A 23,076-nucleotide genomic window follows, 5' to 3' on the forward strand; every position below is an offset into this window, starting at 1 on the left:
ATGTTTTTATTTTACAAAATGTTTATGGATTTATTGTATATTGTTGTTTAGTATTTTTAACGTTATAAATTAATTCATATTTTTAATGATTTATATAATTATTTTTTTTTGTAAAAAAATAAAGTAATTATTATTTAATTTTTATAAAATTATTTTAAAATTATTTATGATTAATTTATGGCATTTTTATTTCAGTCAATGTTTTTATTTTACATTTTAAAAGGTTTATGTATTTATTTTATAAAGCTATTTAGTATTTTTTAGGTTATAAATGAATTTATATGTTTAATGGTATATTTTTTTTTTGTAAGAAAATTGAAGTAATTATTATTTAGTTTTTATTATTATTTTTTTCTAATTATTTATGATTAATTTACAGCATTTTTATATCAGTCCATGTTTTTATTTTACATAGTTATTTAGTATTTTTTTTAGGTTTAAAATGAATTTATATTTTTAAAGATTTATATAATTTTTTTGTAAGTAAATTAAAGTAATTATTATTTAATTTTTAAAACATTTTTTTAATTATTTATAATTAATTGATGGCATATTTATTTCAGTCCATGTTTTTATTTTAAATTTTAAAAGGTTTATGTAGTTTTTTTTTTTATATTGTAGTTGTAGTTTAGTCTTTTTTATATTTTATATGAATTTATATTTTTAATGATTTATACATTTTTTTAAATTATTATTATTAATATTATTTATTTATTTTTCATTAATATTATTTATTTATTATTTACTAATATTATTTATTTATTTATTTATTGGGCGAAAACCTTTGTAGTTAATACCCTACTTTATGTCAATGTTTATATTAATAATTTATTATGGTTTTAAATATTTTAATTTTTTTTTATTTATAAAAATAAATACATTTTATTGATGTTTAACTTATTTCTATATAATTTATAATTTTTTATTTAATTTGATATATTTTTAGTTTATTTTATTATTTATGTATTTATTTTTTATAATTTATTATGGTTTAAAATATTAAAAATAAATAATTTTATTTATTTATTGTGGTTTAAAATATTATAAATAAATATTTCTTTTTATTTATAAAAATAAATACATTTGTGTCCTGTTTATTTATTTCTATGTGATTTATAATTTCTTTATTTACTTTTGTAATTTTTTTTTAATTTATTTTATTATTTATTTATTTATTTTTATATTATTTTTTATTTATTTGATTTCATATTTATTTGTATTTAATTTATTTCATATAAATGTATTAAATATTAAATATTAAAATATTAAAAATAAATAATTTTATTTATTTATTGTGGTTTAAAATATTATAAATAAATATTTTGTTTTTTTATTTATAAAAATAAATACATTTTTATTTGTGTCCCGTTTATTTCTATATGGTTTATAATTTCTTTATTTACTTTTATAACTTTTTTAATTTATTTTATTATTTATTTATATTATTTTTTATGTATTTTATTTCATATTTATTTGTATTTAATTTATTTCATATTAATGTATTAATTTATCATTTACTTATCACTCAAACTAACTAACCTAAGGATTTTCAATATATTCCAACTCACATTTCCTATTTTTTTCATATCTCCTTCTATTACGACACTCTATATTTCTCTCTTTGCACCTTCACCTTTGGCCCTACCGCCCTCGCATAAATTCAATTGATTTGCTGGTTTCCAAAAAAAAAAAAAAAAACATACATTTACACACTTTTGCCTTTTCTCGTCTATATTCACCTCTATTTACTATTCATTCAATTGTCAAAATGGTGCGTGAGTGATTGACGGGGCGTCTGTCTTGTTCGAAAAAACGAAAACCAATAAACGAGCTAGCAAACGTCAAAGCCGAAAAAAAGAACTTAAGGCGAAACCAAAAAAAAAAATATACCCATTAAAGAGGCTTACAATAAAAAAACGACCATAGTTAAAAATAAAATTGAAGTAGAAAACAAAAACATACGCACCAAAATAAATATTAACGCCCGCTAGGCTAAATAGGAAAAAAACAACCCTTGAGAGAAAAAAAATTAAGAAAATTAAAGGTGGTTAAATTATGGTTACCAATAGAGGAGGGACTTTCTATTGACGCTATAGGAAAATTTTAATTGTTTTGTAATTAGTTTTTTGAACTATTAAAAATAATATAAAAAAAAAAATAATTATATTGGATTAAATTTAACTTCATTTGAAATGATTAAAATTTGTATATTATTTGTATATTAATTTCAAATAATTTTAGATTTTAGATTAAAAAATTATTTATTTATTTATAATATTTAAAACCATAATAAATTATGAATATAATTGAAATATTTTTTTTTTAATTTCAATTATTATTAAATTAAAACAAAATAATAATACAATTATTTTATTATTTGTTTTGTTTTATCAAACTCAATTTTTTTACATATCCCCCCTTATGCCTCAATTCCCCATTGACACTTTGATGCTTTTGTAGGGACCTCACCAACAAGAAACGCCTTCATTTAAATTGCCGTTTATTTCACTTAACTTGGAATTTATTTAGCATAGCATGGTGCATTGGACATGCATTGTTCATTGGAATAAAATGGATTTAACCATGCCATTGATGCGACAATAATACATGGCTCAATGATTTCCAAGTAGCAAAATACAAAAGCCACCAAAGAAGTTTCCGAAAAATTGAAAACTAAAATACAGAACCCATAAGACAGTTACCATTTGCAGCAGCAACTGACTGCCTGATTGATCAAATATGCGCAAAAAATTTTTTTTTTGATGCCATTCAAAATCACATAGGCATATCAATATTTCCCTTTTCTCTTTACTGCAATGAAATGACAGGGGAGAGCGAATGTGTGAGCGCTTCATTCAATTATTTATCGAGGAACGTTTAAACGATTTTTCCTTGTTGCTTAAATCAAAGCAAATGTTTAATTCATAGTGCCCCAGCCAGGGTATGTTTCAGAGATGAGAAAGTGAGTAGAATTCCAATCTCAAAGCTCACGATTGGAAATTTGATACTCACGAACACAATTGCGAAAATCACAAAGTTACTCTCATGAAACAAAATGCGAATTAAATGGATCATTTAATTTCTTGATTGGAAAACACATATTTTTGTCTGTGTATACAGCAAACAAAATTCACGAAAATATTTCCAATTAAAGTCTTAATTGAGTTTTAAAAAAATATTCAATTGAAAATTTTTTAAAGTATATTTATTGATTATTTATCCAACAAATTTTTAATTGATCCAATAAATATTTTAATTGAAATGTTTTCAATCTCAGAAATTATAATATCAATTAAAAATTAATTGAAAGTCAATTAAAAAATTAATTGAAAGTCAATTAAAAAATTAATTGATACTATGATTTTTTGGTATTGTTTTTTTTTTTGAGACCCCTAATTTTTCCATTTTTTTTTTTCTTCATTTATTTTTTATTTTCTTCACTTTGACTCACATCCCACGAGCTGTGCTTTTTGTCACTTGCCCACCTCTAATATGCTGGTGGCATGATCTGGTTATGCTAAGCTCAACTACCCGTCACAATGTCTGTCATTTTTGTTTATTTTTCAGCTTTATGCTGCACAAAGGAATCAAAAAAAAAAAGATGAAAAGAAAGCGTTATTGAATTTTGATCATTGTAATTCATTCATGCAAGCGCGAACTTCAATACGCCCCTGGAAAACACCAAAATCATATATAATAGCCTACCCCAAACCTCCTCTACTCATCGACTACAAACCGATACCGATATGAAATATGACCATTTTTTCGAGAGAGAAAAAAATAACGACAAGCCGAAACCCAGAATGATAGGACAGACGGACGGACAATTGGACACATATATTATAAAACGATCATTCAAATCGTTTAAAAATATACAAGAAGATTAAAAACAAAAAAACAAAAAAAGCAACCAAAACAACACTAACAATATACCCCCAGAATATTTATCTTATATCATGGATGACAGTAAAAAGAAATATCTGTAACTTAACAGACAAACAGTCTGGTCTGAAATGTAAGCAAAAAAGTATCGAAAACGAAAACAACAAAATATTCTGGCGATTCTTTTGGCTTCATCTTAAGCAAATTAAGATTTTAAAATTCATTAGTCTGCAAATGTCATTTTGTTTGATATGCTGTGCTTGATTGAAAGCTTAACAAATGTCAAAATTCTCAAAATCACAAGAGAGCTTACTCAGTTAGCATGGCCATCGTTTGCTAACTCACTCACTTAGGTGCTTATATTATTCATGGCAAAGTCAGTGGTTTTGATACTTAAGGCGCAGCAGCTGTCTCCTCCGGTTGCCGCTGCTTGGTTGATGATTCTCAGCTAAGCTGTCATCTTAAATATTGGCAATATCAATTGATTTTAGATTTTACTCGATTGATTATTGATAATATCGCTGAGGGTGAGTGATGAGATTGTGGGAGATTGGAAAATAATTTTGTAATAATAGTTCGAGGTATGGACAGTGTTGCCGGTATTTTTCTGGCTTTCTAACATCTAGTCCTAACATTTTGATGTTTTCGTCCCCAAAAATCTTCAATAAATTTTTCCACATTTTTTTTATTTGATAAATAAAATTTTGATAGAAATAAAATTTTGGCAAAATTTTCTATAGAAATAAAATTTTGACAACATTTTCTATAGAAATAAAAATTTTGGCAAAATTTTCTATAGAAATAAAATTTTGACAAAATTTTCTATAGAAATAAAATTTTGAAAAAACTTTCTATAGAAATAAAATTTTGACAAAATTTTCTATAGAAATAAAATTTTGATACAAATTTCTATAGAAATAAATTTTTGGCAAAAATTTTCTATAGAAATAAAATTTTGACAACATTTTCTATAGAAATAAATTTTGAAAAAATTTTCTATAGAAATAAAATATTGACAAAAATTTCGGTAGAAATAAAATATAAATAAAAAATTTTGACAAAACTTTCTATAGAAATAAAATTTTGACAAAATTTTCCATAGAAATAAAATTTTGACAAAAATTTATATTGAAATAAAATTTTCACAAAATTTTCTATACAAATAAAATTTTGAAAAAATTTCTATAGAAATAAACTTTTGGCAAAATTATAAAATTTTGACAAAAATTTATATAGAAATAACATTTTCACAAAATTTTCTATACAAATAAAATTTTGAAAAAAATTCTATAGAAATAAAACTTTGACAAAATTTTCTATAAAAATAAAATTTTGATAAAAATTTGTATAGAAATAAATTTTTGTCAAAATTTTCTATAGAAATACAATTGTAGTTTAGTCAATGCATGGCTTTAAGCTGAGATCAAAAAAACAAAAAAACAACAATAACGATTGAAGAGAAGCCAACAATAACAAACAAAACGAATGAAGATAGAGGAAGCACGCTCAAAAACAAACCCAGCCAAATACATACAAATCGATGATTTGAGTTTGGCAAAGGAAAAGAGATATGCTGGCAAATTTGTTTAGGCAGTAGTCGACTATCAAACCCTTTTTCGGGAGGTTCAAGTGTAGTTCACGTTGGGTTGAGTGAATTACCCGAATTTATTCTGATAATTGGTTGATAGTTTTGCTGCAAGTAGAGGATGCTGATGAGGAATGTGGTAATTCCGAAACAGCTGTACATCCAACCATCTTGCAGTCTATAGGGCTTTGCCCAAATAAATTTGACAAGCATACTTTTCCTCTGTTGGTTAAGCTACAATTGTAGTTTAGTCAATGCATGGCTTTAAGCTGAGATCAAAAAAACAAAAAACAACAATAACGATTGAAGAGAAGCCAACAATAACAAACAAAACGAATGAAGATAGAGGAAGCACGCTCAAAAACAAACCCAGCCAAATACATACAAATCGATGATTTGAGTTTGGCAAAGGAAAAGAGATATGCTGGCAAATTTGTTTAGGCAGTAGTCGACTATCAAACCCTTTTTCGGGAGGTTCAAGTGTAGTTCACGTTGGGTTGAGTGAATTACCCGAATTTATTCTGATAATTGGTTGATAGTTTTGCTGCAAGTAGAGGATGCTGATGAGGAATGTGGTAATTCCGAAACAGCTGTACATCCAACCATCTTGCAGTCTATAGGGCTTTGCCCAAATAAATTTGACAAGCATACTTTTCCTCTGTTGGTTAAGCTACAATTGTAGTTTAGTCAATGCATGGCTTTAAGCTGAGATCAAAAAAACAAAAAAACAACAATAACGATTGAAGAGAAGCCAACAATAACAAACAAAACGAATGAAGATAGAGGAAGCACGCTCAAAAACAAACCCAGCCAAATACATACAAATCGATGATTTGAGTTTGGCAAAGGAAAAGAGATATGCTGGCAAATTTGTTTAGGCAGTAGTCGACTATCAAACCCTTTTTCGGGAGGTTCAAGTGTAGTTCACGTTGGGTTGAGTGAATTACCCGAATTTATTCTGATAATTGGTTGATAGTTTTGCTGCAAGTAGAGGATGCTGATGAGGAATGTGGTAATTCCGAAACAGCTGTACATCCAACCATCTTGCAGTCTATAGGGCTTTGCCCAAATAAATTTGACAAGCATACTTTTCCTCTGTTGGTTAAGCTACAATTGTAGTTTAGTCAATGCATGGCTTTAAGCTGAGATCAAAAAAACAAAAAAACAACAATAACGATTGAAGAGAAGCCAACAATAACAAACAAAACGAATGAAGATAGAGGAAGCACGCTCAAAAACAAACCCAGCCAAATACATACAAATCGATGATTTGAGTTTGGCAAAGGAAAAGAGATATGCTGGCAAATTTGTTTAGGCAGTAGTCGACTATCAAACCCTTTTTCGGGAGGTTCAAGTGTAGTTCACGTTGGGTTGAGTGAATTACCCGAATTTATTCTGATAATTGGTTGATAGTTTTGCTGCAAGTAGAGGATGCTGATGAGGAATGTGGTAATTCCGAAACAGCTGTACATCCAACCATCTTGCAGTCTATAGGGCTTTGCCCAAATAAATTTGACAAGCATACTTTTCCTCTGTTGGTTAAGCTACAATTGTAGTTTAGTCAATGCATGGCTTTAAGCTGAGATCAAAAAAACAAAAAAACAACAATAACGATTGAAGAGAAGCCAACAATAACAAACAAAACGAATGAAGATAGAGGAAGCACGCTCAAAAACAAACCCAGCCAAATACATACAAATCGATGATTTGAGTTTGGCAAAGGAAAAGAGATATGCTGGCAAATTTGTTTAGGCAGTAGTCGACTATCAAACCCTTTTTCGGGAGGTTCAAGTGTAGTTCACGTTGGGTTGAGTGAATTACCCGAATTTATTCTGATAATTGGTTGATAGTTTTGCTGCAAGTAGAGGATGCTGATGAGGAATGTGGTAATTCCGAAACAGCTGTACATCCAACCATCTTGCAGTCTATAGGGCTTTGCCCAAATAAATTTGACAAGCATACTTTTCCTCTGTTGGTTAAGCTACAATTGTAGTTTAGTCAATGCATGGCTTTAAGCTGAGATCAAAAAAACAAAAAAACAACAATAACGATTGAAGAGAAGCCAACAATAACAAACAAAACGAATGAAGATAGAGGAAGCACGCTCAAAAACAAACCCAGCCAAATACATACAAATCGATGATTTGAGTTTGGCAAAGGAAAAGAGATATGCTGGCAAATTTGTTTAGGCAGTAGTCGACTATCAAACCCTTTTTCGGGAGGTTCAAGTGTAGTTCACGTTGGGTTGAGTGAATTACCCGAATTTATTCTGATAATTGGTTGATAGTTTTGCTGCAAGTAGAGGATGCTGATGAGGAATGTGGTAATTCCGAAACAGCTGTACATCCAACCATCTTGCAGTCTATAGGGCTTTGCCCAAATAAATTTGACAAGCATACTTTTCCTCTGTTGGTTAAGCTACAATTGTAGTTTAGTCAATGCATGGCTTTAAGCTGAGATCAAAAAAACAAAAAAACAACAATAACGATTGAAGAGAAGCCAACAATAACAAACAAAAAGAAATAAAATTTTGACAAAAATTTCTATAGAAATAAATTTTTGGCAAAATTTTCTATAGCAACAAAATTTTGAAAAAAAATTTCTATAGAAATAAATTTTTGGCAAAATTTTAAAATTTTGACAAAAAAATTCTATAGAAATAAAATTTTGGCAAAATTTTCTATAGAAATAAAATTCTGTTAAAAATATTAAACCGATTTGTCGAAAAAATCCCCAAATTTATGGAAATTCCCCAACAAGCCCCGAACTCAAAAATTTCACCCCCATCCGAGAAAATATTCCCAAAGAATATTTTTTTATTTTACATTTTTTTATGTATTTTTTATGTATTTTTTGTATTTTATTTTATATTTGTATTTTTTTCTCAAACTCGTTATGCTGGCCCCATTTTATATATATATTGTTTTAACTTTTCTTTAAGTAAAAAAAAAATTCTACAATTTATAAATATTTCTCAAACACTTACCATGTTGATGATAGCTGGGATAATATCTGCGATGATGTCCACTACTTTCCAATGCATAGAAGGCGCCCATATCGGAGGTATCTAAGCCAAGACCGCCAGTGCTACCGGCTCCACCGCTACCACCCAGACCCATACTGCCACCGGCTGTTGAGCCCAGACCTGCGGACATACCATGATGACCCAGACCCGATGCTGAGGAACCCAAACCATTTGTTTGTGGTGAACCACCGCCCACAAGGCGGGGATTATCATACCAGCTGCGCGCAGCAGCTTCGGCAGTAGAAGTCATATCCATGTCGAGTATAATTTTGATGCTTTTTTTATTAACACCTAAGGGGATCGTTAGGAAAGGAGTTTTGTTTGTTGGTTTGTTTGTTTTTTGGGTGATATTTAATAAAAGTCTTGTTTTTTTTTCGTTTTGTTTTATGGCTGTTTCTTGCCTTTATGAACTTGTTGCGGTATCTCTGTATGTATTGTTTATTTATTACTTGAATTAACTTCCATATAATTGTTGTTCATTTTTTTTTGTTTTAAACTCTGCGGTTTTTTCACAAAAAGAAACTAAAATAAATAAATTTTATTAAAGAGAAAAAAAACATAAACAAATGACATTGACATGAATTGTATTTTAGGTTTTGTTTTAATTCTAATTAAAATTTCTTTTGTGAGCATTGGATTTGCCGCAATCGAATCGAAATCAATACAAAAACTGCCAAGCGAAGATATCAAACTTTTTTTATTTTTTTGTTGCGTTACTTTCAATGAATGCATTTGAAATCAAAGCATATAGTCATAAGCAATAATTCAATCATTTGTTATAATTCAATTTTTTTTTCATGAAAGATAAAAGGCGGTAGATGTGCGATATAATCATTTAAATGGGAAAGGTGATGCCAAGTTGAAAGAAATGTGGGATGAAAATTAAATTATTATATAAGAAGAAATGTCCAGGAAATTAATGAGATAAATGTTTTTTTTCATTTGCAACATTTAAAAACTTGATCAAAAATAGCTTAACACAAAGAACTAAAAGAGTTTAATTTAATTTATTAAATTAAATGAATATGATTTTCTTTTAAGATATCAATTAATTTTTTTCTATTGAAATTAGAAAAAAGCAGCCAAATTTGTGAAGGGTAATATTTAAAATTATTTTTTTTTTTATTATGAACATATGTTTTATAGAAAATTTTCAAAATATATAATTTTGTATTCTGCAATCACCGAAAAAAATATACTTCCAAGCTTTGTTTATTTTTTACAAAAAAAAAAAGACAATCGTAATTTAGGGTAATTTTATAAAAGAGCTGCCAAATTGGAAAACTTGAAAAAATATGAAATCTTCTTCTAATTGTCTTATCTTTTTCCAATGATTATATTCTTTTATTTTATTTTCCATTTTATCTACCCCCAAACCAAAATTGATTATTTCAGTTTATCCTAAGCCTTATCACAATCATTATTTTAATCAAAAGCTACATGGTTTACCCGCATTTATAGATCTATGGCTATAGCAGTAATCATACGTATATCATAAAAAAAAACAATAGCCTCCTATAACCATCGTAAAATACGCGGGAGCATTTAAAATTTTGCTCATTCTTTTTATTGGTTGGTAATTTCTTTTTAACCAAAAATATTATCCGCTATCTCGCTAGTTACCTATTATTTACTTTGTTTTTTGTGTTGATTCAAGTGATTTATGGACTTCAATGTCGTCGGATTGTCGCGGGACCAAAATGCGGTATTTTGTTTAGTTTTATGATCCATTTTCATATCTTGGTATGGAATTTAAAGTCTAAAGTGCGAAGAAGCAGAGTTTTTTTTTTGTTTTAGTACGCAATGATAGGCTATGACGCATTAATGGAGAGTGTTTTTATTTTTAGTTTTTTTTTTGGTTTTTGAATTAAGAAAAAATTGTTGACTAATAAAAATTATAAAATTTCTAGTTAAAAATTGATTTTAATTAAACATACATTTTTTTCCACATGTTTCCAAATACCGATTTTTATTTAAAAAAAAATCATAATAACAAAAATGCTTCCAAATATTTATTTTTATTAAAAAATATTCATAATAAAAAAATGCTGCCAAGTTTAAAAAATCATTTTTTCTAACATTTTCCTATATGCGCTGAAAATCCCATTTTATTCTCCCCTCAAAGGTTTTTGTTTTTATTTTTCTTTTGTTTTGTCATAACAACTGCGGTTAAAATTACAATTGACTTTAAGGGTCTGTCTTTTTTTTTTTTGTTTCTCAAGAGGATTTGCACACAAAAATAATTATTTTTAAAGCGACAACATAAAATTTACAACCGAAGGACAGACATACATACAAATGCTCATTTTTTGTTTTTTGTGAAAAGAAAAATCGGGTACGCAATTTTTCGCTTGTTATTTTCGTTTGCATTGAATATTGGCTATAAACAATTTGTTTTGTTAGCCCTATGATCCTTGTTTAACCAAAAAAAAAAAAAAACAGAGACGAAAAAAGAATAGAACAACAAGCGAAAGTGGGCCTGATGCTGTATTCTTCCATAGCTCACAATAGTTTAGATGAATTTGTGTAGAGTATCTATTTTGGTATTTACCACATTTGATTGTTCTATTGTTACCCAATGAATTGTTGCTTTCCGATCACTCGTGTTTCCTTTCAGGGATAATTTCAAACAAAAGATTTCGTCGTTTTATGTCGCCTTTAGAGGCTGACTGGCTGGCGCTAAGGTTGGCTGGTGTTTGACCATAGTTATTGGATTTGTTATTGTAATTTAGTATTTTTCGGTGATATTTTCATAGCTATTACAAGGTATTCTGATTGTGTCACCTGCACCCTGGGAGATTTTAGAGACATACTTCTGGGTTAACGGACTGAGTAAGTGGTTTATTGTTCTCGCTGTTTTCGTTAGGGGACAATCTCGTTTGGGTGGGCGTTTTGAATGCTGTGTTTTGTTCTTTTTGGTGACCAGTTTTAGAAAGATTTATGACTGGGATGTCGCCTCTTGTAGACCATAGCTAGTGGCCTTAAACTCTTACCAGGTTATTTGGCTAATTCTGTGAAACTACTAATAAGACTCCTTAAGGGTTTCCACTAGACAAAAAAAACAAACTGAAAATAACTGTCTTTTCCCTCAAAATGATGGTGAAAAATAAAAATTACTTTATCAGTAGATACTAAGGTCTATTTGTTCTCCCTAGGCATGTGTCTTTCTCAAATTGAACGATGAAACAAAAAAAAAAACAAAAAAAAAAACTACGTAAAATTAAAAGAAGTTAGTTTCTAGATACCAAAGAGATAACATTCTTTAACCTAGTCAATCATAGATATGATACATAGTATACCCTATATACAAATTCAATATCTATTAAATTCTTAACTATCGTCTGGGGGTATTCATATCATTTCATCTACAATAACAACAACAATAAAAACAGATGACAAATATTTGTTAATGACAGGTAGCTCAATAAATATTTGACAGTTTCCAATCTAAACTGGACTTGTTTCTGATTATGTGTGTTTCTTAGATAAAGACTCGACTTTTTTTCAATTTAGTTTCGTCAATTGCACATACACTGCATATAAAAGGTGTTTACATTTCTCTCTTCTCCCCCTTTTTGGGTTAGGCATTTGCGTTTTTTGGAAGAAAACAAAAAATACTTTTGAAATACTCTACAATCGATTTTGATAACTGTTATCTATTTTCCTGCAGGTTCCCTAGGTTAGAAGTAAAAAAAAATGTAAGATTGTTTTTTTCTTCCAATCGTTGGTTCACTGTATATTTGTTGATTGATAACAGGCAATAGGTTTTTTGTTGATTCTTTGCCTTTTTTTGGGTTTTTCTAAATGATTTCGATTTTTAACAATTTTCATTAAAATGATAAGAAGGCAAGAACGTCAACATGGCTTGTCAATGACAATTGAAATGGGGAAAAATCAAATGAAGACTTTAACAAAATTTGACAGTGGAACATAAAAAAGTGAGAAATTCATCAATTCTAGCTACACAAGGAAAAATACTAAATGTCGAAGGTTAATTGTTTGGCTCAAAGATTTCTTATGATTATGAGAATCAGGTACACCAAGTGATTGGTTAGTAAACAATTATTTCATTAAAATTATTAAAAAAAAATATGTGGGGATACATGGTATACGATAAAGTTCATTTTTTCTAACAAAATTAAACTTTCAAAAGACTCAGATTTGAGAGTTAATCAGAATTGTTATAGGCCAACTTGAGTATACAAAATTTTATGTAAAGCCTGTAATTCAATCACATATAAAACATGTCGATGTGTGCATGCGAAATTTTTTAGAAATTCTCGATTGAAGTATGTATTTTTTTCTAACAAAATTAAATTTTCAAAATATTCAGATTTGAGAGTTAATCGGAATTGTTATAGGCCGACTTGAATATACAAAATTTTATTTAAAGCCTGTAATTCAATCACATATAAAACATGTCGATGTGTGCATGCGAAATTTTTTAGAAATTCTAGATTTTCATTTATTGGTCATTATTCATTTTGTTTTTCATATTCCTCTTTAGTTATTTTATAAATTAAAATTACAATTCATTTAATGAGATTACATGCCAACATATCTTACAACAAATGAGACTCTTCAGTGAACATATAAATTTTATTAGTTATATATATTCGTAGAATTGTTAAAAATTTATAGACGAATGATAAAAATTAAATAGAAATTCAAATATATTAAATTTTTAGGATATATTTGACATTTAATAAAACTGTTGTTTTAGACTTAATAAGAATTGTTATGGGCTAACATAATAATAGGAAATTTTATCCATGGCATTTACTTTCATTGGAAATCAGTAAAGTCGCTGTGTGCATTATTATTAAAAAATTAAATAGAAATTCAAATGAAATATATTAAATTTTTAGGATATATTTGCAATTATATAAAAACTGTTGTTTTAACCTAATAAGAATTGTTATGGGGTAACACAACAATAGCAAATTTTAACCATGGCATTTACTTTCATTGGAAATCAGTAAAGTCGCTGTGTGCATACGAAGTTTGTAAAATTCAAACTCTAGGTTAGATTAGGTTAGGTATAGTAATGACAGACCGATATTTCAGGCTCACTTAGACTATTCAGTCCATTGTGATATCACAGTGGTGAACTTCTCTCTTATCACTAAGAACTGCCCGATTCTATGTAAAGCTCAATGACAAGGGACCTACATTTTATAGCCAAGTCCGAACGGCTTTCCACATTGTAGTGAAACCACTTAGAGAAGCTTTGAAACACTCAGAAATGTCACCAGCTTTACTGAGGTGGGATAATTCACCGCTGAAAAACTTTTTGGTGTTTGGACGAAACTGGGTTTGAACCCGCGACCCTGTGAATGCAAGGCGGGCATGCTAAACATTGCACTACGGTGCCTTCAAACTCTAACTTAATAGAAATTGTTATAGGGTAAAATAACAATACACAATATTATCCATGGTATTTACTTTCATTGGAATTCAATAAAATCCCTGTGTGCTTATGAATTTTGTAAAATTCAAACTGTAAATTTTCAATTATTCACCATGACATATTATGGGTAGAAAGTTATAGAATAAATATCAAAATTAATTGTATATAAAAATATATAAAAGTTTCAGTTAGTAATCAAATTATTGTAGAATTTTCCACATATGTATTTTATTAACTTTTACATAAATGATTTTCTAAGCTAATCAAGAATTGATATGGAAATACGGTATATAGATACAGATTTATTTAAGCCTCTTGTTGTATAAAATCTATACCATTGCAATGTGTGCAAAATATGTTGAGGATCATATTTTCAACATAAGAAAATTTTAATTTGTTATAGATTATAAAAACATTTTCTATTTTAAAATAGTAAACTAATTGATATGATACAACTGATTAAGGATAGTATTTTATACTGGCCTCCGTATTCACGGAATATATAATTCACTTGTGTGTGCAATCTAGGGTTTGTTTTAATTGAGTTGACTTGATTTGATTTGTAATACTGCAGCTCGAGATATTTTAATAAATCCCGCAACGACGGCATTTGCAAAATATTATTATAACTCCCTAATAAATCTAATAAACCATAAGAGCCTATAGAAAATATATTAGATTTCTGTAAGACACCAAACATTTGGCTAAAATGTTTTATAGTTTCCCAATTTTTTTTTTCCAGATGACTAAAAACTTTAATTTTAAAATATCAAATTAATTGATATGGCAACTTGGTAAATAACGAAAGACATAGTTGGGCTTTTTACTTTACATGCTCTACAATTTATTTTTGTGTGCCGTATATTTTGGACTATTGAAGCATTAAATCAAAGTTATTATTTTATTATCGATTTTAGTAAAATGTTTGAATTTAAAAATCTAAACGAATTGATAGATACAAAATGATGAGCAGCTCTAATTAACATTAGTCTCTTTATTTATAAAATATATCAAGAATTTATGTGTGCATACTTAAGACAAACCCTAAAGTCACATTTTAACTAATATCTAGGATTTCTGAAATATTTCCTTATAAAAGACTTTAAAACAAGAGGTCGGATACTTTTCTTGTTAGTGATTTTGAACAGAATTTTTTCATTATGATCTTCATATTACATTTCTTTACAAAATAGTTGGCAATTATAATTTTCATTTAATTCGTGCAATTCAATTTAAAAGGACACAATAAGAAAACTAGGCTTTATCGAAAACTAAAAGATACTTTAGCGGAAGATGGAAAAGATGCATCACCGGCGTTAACTTCGTTTTTTCTCCAACAAAATGTTATGCACTGCAAGAAATAACGTTATTCGATTTAGATATTCATGGCCTCTTAAGAAATTACAACGACTTTGTCTTGGACTTATAAAGATCTTTTGGGGGTATTTTCGAGTTGTAGTTTGTCTGGAAGCTACGGCATAGAATAGCGATTTGTTGGTACAAAAACAATAAAGTCGATTTGATTATTAAATTTTTCAATTTCAATGATTATAAAAAATCGATTTTGAAGATTTAACCGACATTGGAATTAAATTTATTTTCAATGTCGGTTAAATCTTCAAAATCGATTTTTTATAATCCTTGAAATTGGAAAATTTTAATACTCAAATCGTTTCCATTTTGATTATCGTTATGGGATTCAACCTTCTATTACTATTCTATGGACTTGATACTCTTTTTTTTAGATTTTCCCTTTTTTCCCCAAATTTAATTATATTTATCATATATCCACTGTGATATACGAGATAGCTAATTGCCGATAAGACTGTCTTCTGTTTTTAATGATGGGCCAATGTTTTCTAAAAATTTATGGAAGTGATTTGAAGAAGTCAATATTGGTTTGTTTGTATGCCTGGTAGAAACTTTTTCTCAGTAAAGCTTCTGCTGATGGTGAGTAGAACAAAATATTGGACAGAAATAGAAGAAAAGGCAACAATTCTTAGAAAATCTCAAGAGTATATTGTTTTGTTTTTTTTTTTTTTTCATTTGTAATAAAATTTATTTTATAGATTCTGCCGCGGAATATATGTATATATTTTTCACTACGTTGGAACGTAGTGATTTTTAAATTAAAATTTGAATTAAACCACAAAAGCTTTGAAAATATTATAATGCGTCTGATTCTGTTCTTTCACAATTTATTTAAAACGTTTACGTTTTGTAATAACAAAGAGAATTTTTTTTAACAAGCATTTTTACATTTCAGTTCCCAACATAAAAATGTGATAAAAAATAAAGAAATTATTTGGAAAGAACATCCATGAGTTTGAGGTAACGGAAGATGCGAAATTAATCTTGTAAATTGTATTGTGTACTCTTATTTTTAATTTATTTATATTAGTAATAAATTTCTCATTTACGAAAAACTAAATTTTTTCTCTTCTATTTAATAAAATGGAGAATATTATTAAACTATTTTTATTATTATATATTATTATTAATTAATAGTTGAAAATTTAGTGGTGTCTACAGGGGCAATAAAAAATAATCCGATATAATATTGAAATATTGAAGAAGGTTATTTTGAATAGTAAGGTGTTTTATCATAATATTTTCTAAATTTGTTTAAATTATTTTCCTAGATAAATTTTCATATTTTTGTTTTTTTTTTTTAGATTTGTTTAAATTATTTTTTAAATTTTAATTTTTTGTCACAATAGACTGAATGGACTAAGTGAGCCTGAAACTTAATCGGGCTGCCACTTTAACCTTTTTTTCCTAAAATTTTTTCCTAAATTTTAATTTTTTTATCGCAATAGACTGAATCGCAATGTACAGCTGTTTCGGAATGAAACTTAATCGGGCTGCCATTTTTACCTTAACTTTGATTTTATTTTTTTTTTTAGTTTTTGGTTTTTTGAAATCTGTTTAAATTATTTTTCTAGACAAATGTTATTTTTTTTTTTAGGTTTTTGGTTTTTTGAAATCTGTTTAAATTATTTTCCTAGACAAATTTTATTTTTTTTTAGGTTTTTAGTTTTTTGAAATTAATTTTAGTTATTTTCCTAGATAAATTTTAATTTATAGAAAAATATTTCTTTTAAACATTTCTTATTTTTATTGAGTTATAGATTTTTTTTTTTAATTTTTAACTAATATTATTATTACTGTTATTATTATTATTATTTTTTTTCAAACCCCCATAAAATCTTTATAGATTTTAAAACCTTTTCCCTTGTTCTTCTTCTTCTTTTCGAAATAAAAAAGAAACAAAATGTAATTTCCTTCCGACAAATTTTCAACTGGCTTTTAAGCCGTCGCAAAACTTTCGCACCATAAGAGAAAACCAGTAGCTATGAATTTAATGTACAAACCCTAAGTCCAGGAAAATTCCAACTGGAATATGGTGGACAATTATTCCTGTATTGATTCGCTCGAAAACAAATATGAAATTCCATAAAATCAATATAACGACGGCATTTTTCACTTGCTGGGGGCGGGTTTTTGCAATGATTTCGGTAATCCTTTTATATTTCAGAGCATGCTTACAATTTAAAACTTAAAATCGTTTTGCACTTGTTGGCTCAAACATGTTTAATTTATTTATGATGTTTATTTTTCTTTTTCTCGTATTAAATATTCAAATAAAACAAAATCACTGTATTTATATATATTTGGTTCTCACGGCACTTAATATTCTTTTTTTTTTTTGTTTGCTTTTTTTTTTGTTGAAATAGTTAAATTATTACTTGTGGTTATTTATATTTTGTGGTTTCTCTCTTTTTTTTACTACTTTTCTTTTCTTTGTGATATAATTTATTATGCAAATATTTTTATTATTTGTTGTTGTTTGTTTTTTTTTTAGTTGTGCACTTTGACAGGTTTACGATTACACCGGTTATTAGACAATTTTTTTTTTCTTTATTAAATCTTGATTTTAGATCACGATTACAATAACCATCAACATCGACATTGGCATTAGCAAAGAGAGCCAATGACTGACTGAACTAAATGAGTGAGTGAGTGGTAAGCGTTAAAAATTTTGTTTTGTTTGTGATATGGTTGGCGATGATAACGCACTGATTTGAAGATTTCAGATTTCTTACGACAACTTCGAACTACGGCGAGTACGGCGACGACAACGACAACGACGTTGGTTATACAAAAAAAAAACCAACAACAAAAACTACGTACACAACAAGAGCGAGCTAGCGTACGGCGTGTGATGTGTGATTATTATTCAACGACGATTGTTTGATTGGATTTGTTGTTTGTTTGTTTTCGTTTTTCGCAACGGCAAAAGAAGATAGTCAGGGAGCTCTGCGCTCTGTCAATGACTAAAATCTCTGATAGCGTACAACCGTGTCCGTTTGGTATTATTTGTGTGGTGTACAACACATCTACATAGCGAGATGGGGGGAACGATTCTTCTTCTTCATCTAGCTCTATACACACACACGCACATGCTACGCAATGTAAAACAAAAACTGAAGAAGTAACGTAAAAACCTACACTCTCACGCAACAGAAAAAAATACGTTTGCTTGCCTCTACTACGTTTGTTTCTCGTCCGTTCAACGGTCACAGACCAACTGATTGTTCATGGGAACATAACGTTATCGAAGCAACACAAACATATGCTGTTGTGCACCACCCCAGTTGTGTTAAGGCCTGAGAGAGAAAGAGATAAAGTGATTACGGGTGAGACAAGTACAAGGAGATGTGTTAACGTAGAACAGGTTTAAATCGATTAAGGGGTGTTTAGTAGGGGCAGTGAGCAACGAGGTTAAAACACAAAAATGGTTGTTCACCATAATCCGCACAAGAGGGAAAGAGATAGATTATCTAAAAATAGTTAATGCTTGCTTTTTCTCTTCCGTTAGGCAAAAGGGGCGTCCCTTTCATTTGGTTTTAATATTTTACAAATTTTGTTGAAGCTGGCAATGCCTTAACTCTCTTCTCTTGATTTTTTTTTGAGACAACTAATTTCTCTCATTCTCTATTCTCTTTTGTAAAAGAGGCTGCAAAAACATTTGTTGTTGTTTTTTTTTTGTTTCTGCCAAGCACAATGTGTGAAATTGCATTGAGTTTTTGGCTCTACTGTTATCACTCTATCTCATTTTTTCCAAACCCACTGACATTTCATTCACACCTTTGTATTATGGCTTTAACCCTATTGATATCTGAAAGCAAATACAAACAACAAAAACAATATTAAATAATATTGCATTGCAATTTTTCTGTTGTCTCGTGTGTTTTTGTATAATTCTTTGCATTTCATCTCATTTGGCCCCCATATCGTGTAGCAAGCATAACAAAGGCTAACATAACGTAATGCACTCATCGCAATGCATTGTGCTCTTGGGCTTTTGGGTTCTCTACAGATATTATTACTCTCCTTATTTAAGTGAGAGAATGTAAACAGTAGATTACATTGGGTTGGTGGAATAGTGCATATTCGCCGTCATCGTAGTTGTTTGTGGCTCCGTTATAGTTAAGTGTTGTTTTTGTTTTAGTGGGCTGTTTGATAAGCCCCCTAACAAGTCATGTGGGTGTGTTTGAATATGTGTAGTGTTGTTGTTGCTGTAGCTTTAGCCAGCCTGTTTGCTGCTCGTACGTTTGCTGTCAAAAAGTGACAACAATCATCGATCGTTCCGTTTGTGATTATGTTGCGGTTTTATTTATGGTTTTAACAATTGCAGATTTGTCTAGATTCATGTTTCTTCTTCTTCTTCGTCATCATAGTCGTATACAATTTTATAAATACCGATGATGATATGTGTGTGATAGAAAGAGGCAAAGAGATTTGAGAGAGGGCTAGATATAAGCAAGCATATAATATGGTGGTGACCTAACAAAAACACAATTTTCGAAGACGACTTTGAATGTGGGTGTTTGTATTATTACATGTATGCTCTGTGAATTGAGTGTGTGTGTTTTTTTGTCAAATCTTTATGCAAAGCTTTTGCTATGAGATATTTTACTTTTTGTATGACTTTTTGTTATTATTATTGTCTGTGTTGATAGACTACAATAGATTACCGTGAATTTGTTTCTGTTGTTGTTGTTGTTTTAATTTTCACGGAAGTATTTCTCATAGCATGTGTTGTTTGCAAATGCTTTTGCTGGCAATAAGTGTGTAAATTTTCTTTTTCGCCAAAGTTTCATGGACACAAAAGCCAATTTGTTAATATTTTAGCCAACTACTTTTGTGCGTTGATTGTCTGTTGTGTATTTTTGTTGTGTGTACTATGTACTCCTCTGGTTGAACATTTTTGTTTGTGAGTTTGGATGGATTTGTGTTCACATAACAGGAGCAGACAACTAATATCCCAGCTTTTATTATAATTTCGTTTTTTTTTTTTGTTAATATGCCACCGTTGTTTGCAAATATGTCTGGCTCTCCTGTATTTTGATTTTTTTTAACATATGTCCTGATGATCCGTCACAGTGGCATGTGACAAGAAAAGTAAAAAAAAAAATATTTTTTTTTTTTAAATAAAAAGTTATCAAATTAAAAAAAAAATAATTTAATATATTTCTTAAAATTCTCTTCAGCAATACGAAATTGGTTCCACATTTATGGGAATAAATCTGAAGGTGCTAGACTCTACGTAATAAATAAATAATAAATAAAATAATAATAAACTTTTATTGTTTTTAATGAATAATTCCAGCAATGTTGGAATTGTGGCCTCCTGAGATTTTCCGAGAATCTATTCGTATTTTCTGCATTTTTGATCAAGTGGTATTAAAGTTCTTTACAAAGGTGTTTATCGCAACTTAAGGTTTCAAATTCAGATGCAACTTCAACAAATTCATCAAATTGTATAATTGTTCAAGTAAAATGATTTTTGTAAATAAAATTTTGAAGGACACCTTAATGCTTTAAATGTATAGCCAAGTTAAAACTAATTTTCGATTATAAGAACAATTTCAATAATATTGGAGATATATTCCCAAAATGCTACTAAAAATACTAAGGAAAATTAAAATTTTCTTTTATGTAATTATATCCATTTTAAAGACAAATCTCCTAAAGCCATCATCGGAAAGTTTAACGACTTTTGGTCAAGAAAAAAAAAAAACAATTTTTTGATTTATTGGTTTTTTCTTTAAGGACCCACATCTTTGGCTCCTATGGCCTTAAGGATAAGACAATATCTTTGGATCCAAGTAAATTTAGGTTATGCATCCTACATTTTGAATACACAATTTACAATTAAGAACAATTTCCTTTCCATTAATGAAATTTTAATTAAAAGGAAATTTATAGTCTTCAACAACGTTTTCATTAAATTTAGGATACTTTAAGAAAAAAATTCTGGATTTAAAGAAATCATCTTCAAATTATCTAAGATATGGAATCTTTGGATTTAAAATAAAATGCTTCAACTTATTTTAAATCGTTGCCATAAAGTTTTTTTTTTTTAAATTAAAAACCTTTTTTATTTTGAAGTACCTGTTATATTTGGACTTTTAAACTTACACTAATTTTTCGGTGAATATATTTGGTCAAAAGTAGCCTAAGACTTATTTTAAGGTTTTCGAAGTTTGGTATAAATTTTTTATTTTTTGGAATTAAGAAACCATTTAAAGTATATGTTATACATTTTAGCCAAAAAAAAGAGAATGCAATTTCGATAAATTAGATCTAAATTTTATAGAACCTAGGTTAGGTTCGGTTTTAGGTGGCGGCCCGATATTTCAGGTTCACTTAGACTATTCAGTCCATTGTGTGTGAGTGGTGAACTTCTCTCTTATCACTGAGTGCTGACCTATTCCATGTTAAGCTCAATGACAAGGAACCTCCTTTTTATAGGCGAGTCCAAACGTCATTCCACATTGCAGTGAAACCACTTAGAGAAGCCTTGAAACATTTAGAAATGTCACCAACATTACTGAGGTGGGATATTCCACCGCTGAAAAGCTTTTTGGTGTTTGGTCGAAACTGGGTTCAAACCCACGACCCTGTGTATGCAAGGCGGACATGCCAACCATTGCACCACGATGCCTAGCTAGATAACTCCTAAAAATTTTATTTTTTAAGGAATCTGCATCCTTTGTCCTGAATCAATACCAAAATCCCTAAGGGTACGTGGAAATCTTTGGATTCAATGTAATTTAAACAATATTAAGGGCAAATTTGTATTAAAATTTTAATTAAAAGAAAAATTATCTTAACTTCAACAATTTTTTTTCATAAAATTTAGGACCGGTTCCAAAGATTTTGTCTTTACTTTACAAAAAGAATACAAGTAAGTATACTTTTAAGACACAATAATCTTTTAAATTTAGGCTTTGTGTTCTTGCTTTCAGGAAGCAAATTTAATTTTTTCGTTTTTTTCAGCTTTTTTTCTTCATATGCTATCGAAGTCCTTTAAAAACGAGTTAACGACAACTTTATTTTCCAAATTCGGAAGTCTAGTCTGAATTTGGAAAATAAAGTTGTAGTTGGAAATAAAGTAGAAATTATGCCACGTTTCATGAAAAAAAACGTCTTTAAAATAAAGTGTTGAAAAACATGTCTTATTTTTGAACGATTTTTTGCTTTGTAGTCAAGATGCAAAACAGACAAAAAAAAATTGTAAGACAATTTCATTAATTTTAAAGAATTTTTCTGAATTTTTAAAGTCAAGTTAACCTTACCCCAAAAAAATTTGTCTTTCATGTTATGATACCCATTTTTAAGTGAAATCACTTAATTGTAAGGACAATACGATTTCATTGAAAAGTTTATCGGCATTTGGACAAAGAAAAAAACTTTATATTAGAGAAATACGTCTTTTATGCTAAGCAAAATTTTCATTCGTATTTTAAGGACATGAAATCTTTGGCCTCACAACAATATTTTCTTCAGTGTACATATAATTGAAAAATTATGTACTCTTATGACCAGTTTCTCATGTTTCGATTAATACTTAAACGGAGGATGGACTACACTAAAAAAACAGTGAACCCACAATGAAAAAAATTTTTGGTTAATTTTAGAAAAGTTACATTACTTTTAGGAAATTTGAACTTAACGGTATTACAAACGCTGGCACTACGCCGATATCATAAAAATAAGTAAATATTTTTCAACAAATCAAAAAAAAAAAATTATTAGTCATAATTAATTTTTTTTCACTTGTTAAAGAACATTTTGTGGTGAGAATGTCTTTAGTGCCATGCG

At 28.7% G+C, this 23,076-nt stretch overlaps 1 protein-coding gene across 2 annotated transcripts in view; it reads right to left on the minus strand.

Annotated features, from left to right (window-relative positions):
- The window catches only part of grn (GATA binding protein grain), a 123,745-nt gene extending 105,271 nt beyond the window's left edge, over positions 1-18,474 (minus strand). For both annotated transcript variants that reach the window (XM_075313420.1, XM_075313364.1), the window contains exons 1-2: positions 17,452-18,474; positions 8,454-9,014 (exon numbers count right to left, since the gene is read on the minus strand). In XM_075313420.1, the coding sequence (XP_075169535.1) occupies positions 8,454-8,748 (295 nt within the window). In that variant the 5' untranslated portion in view covers positions 8,749-9,014; positions 17,452-18,474. The remainder of the gene's footprint in view (positions 1-8,453; positions 9,015-17,451) is intronic.
- Positions 18,475-23,076: the final 4,602 nt, after the last annotated feature.

The sequence above is a fragment of the Haematobia irritans genome, chromosome 1 (assembly GCF_050003625.1).
Source record: "Haematobia irritans isolate KBUSLIRL chromosome 1, ASM5000362v1, whole genome shotgun sequence".
In the NCBI taxonomy this organism is placed as follows: Eukaryota; Metazoa; Arthropoda; class Insecta; order Diptera; family Muscidae; genus Haematobia; species Haematobia irritans.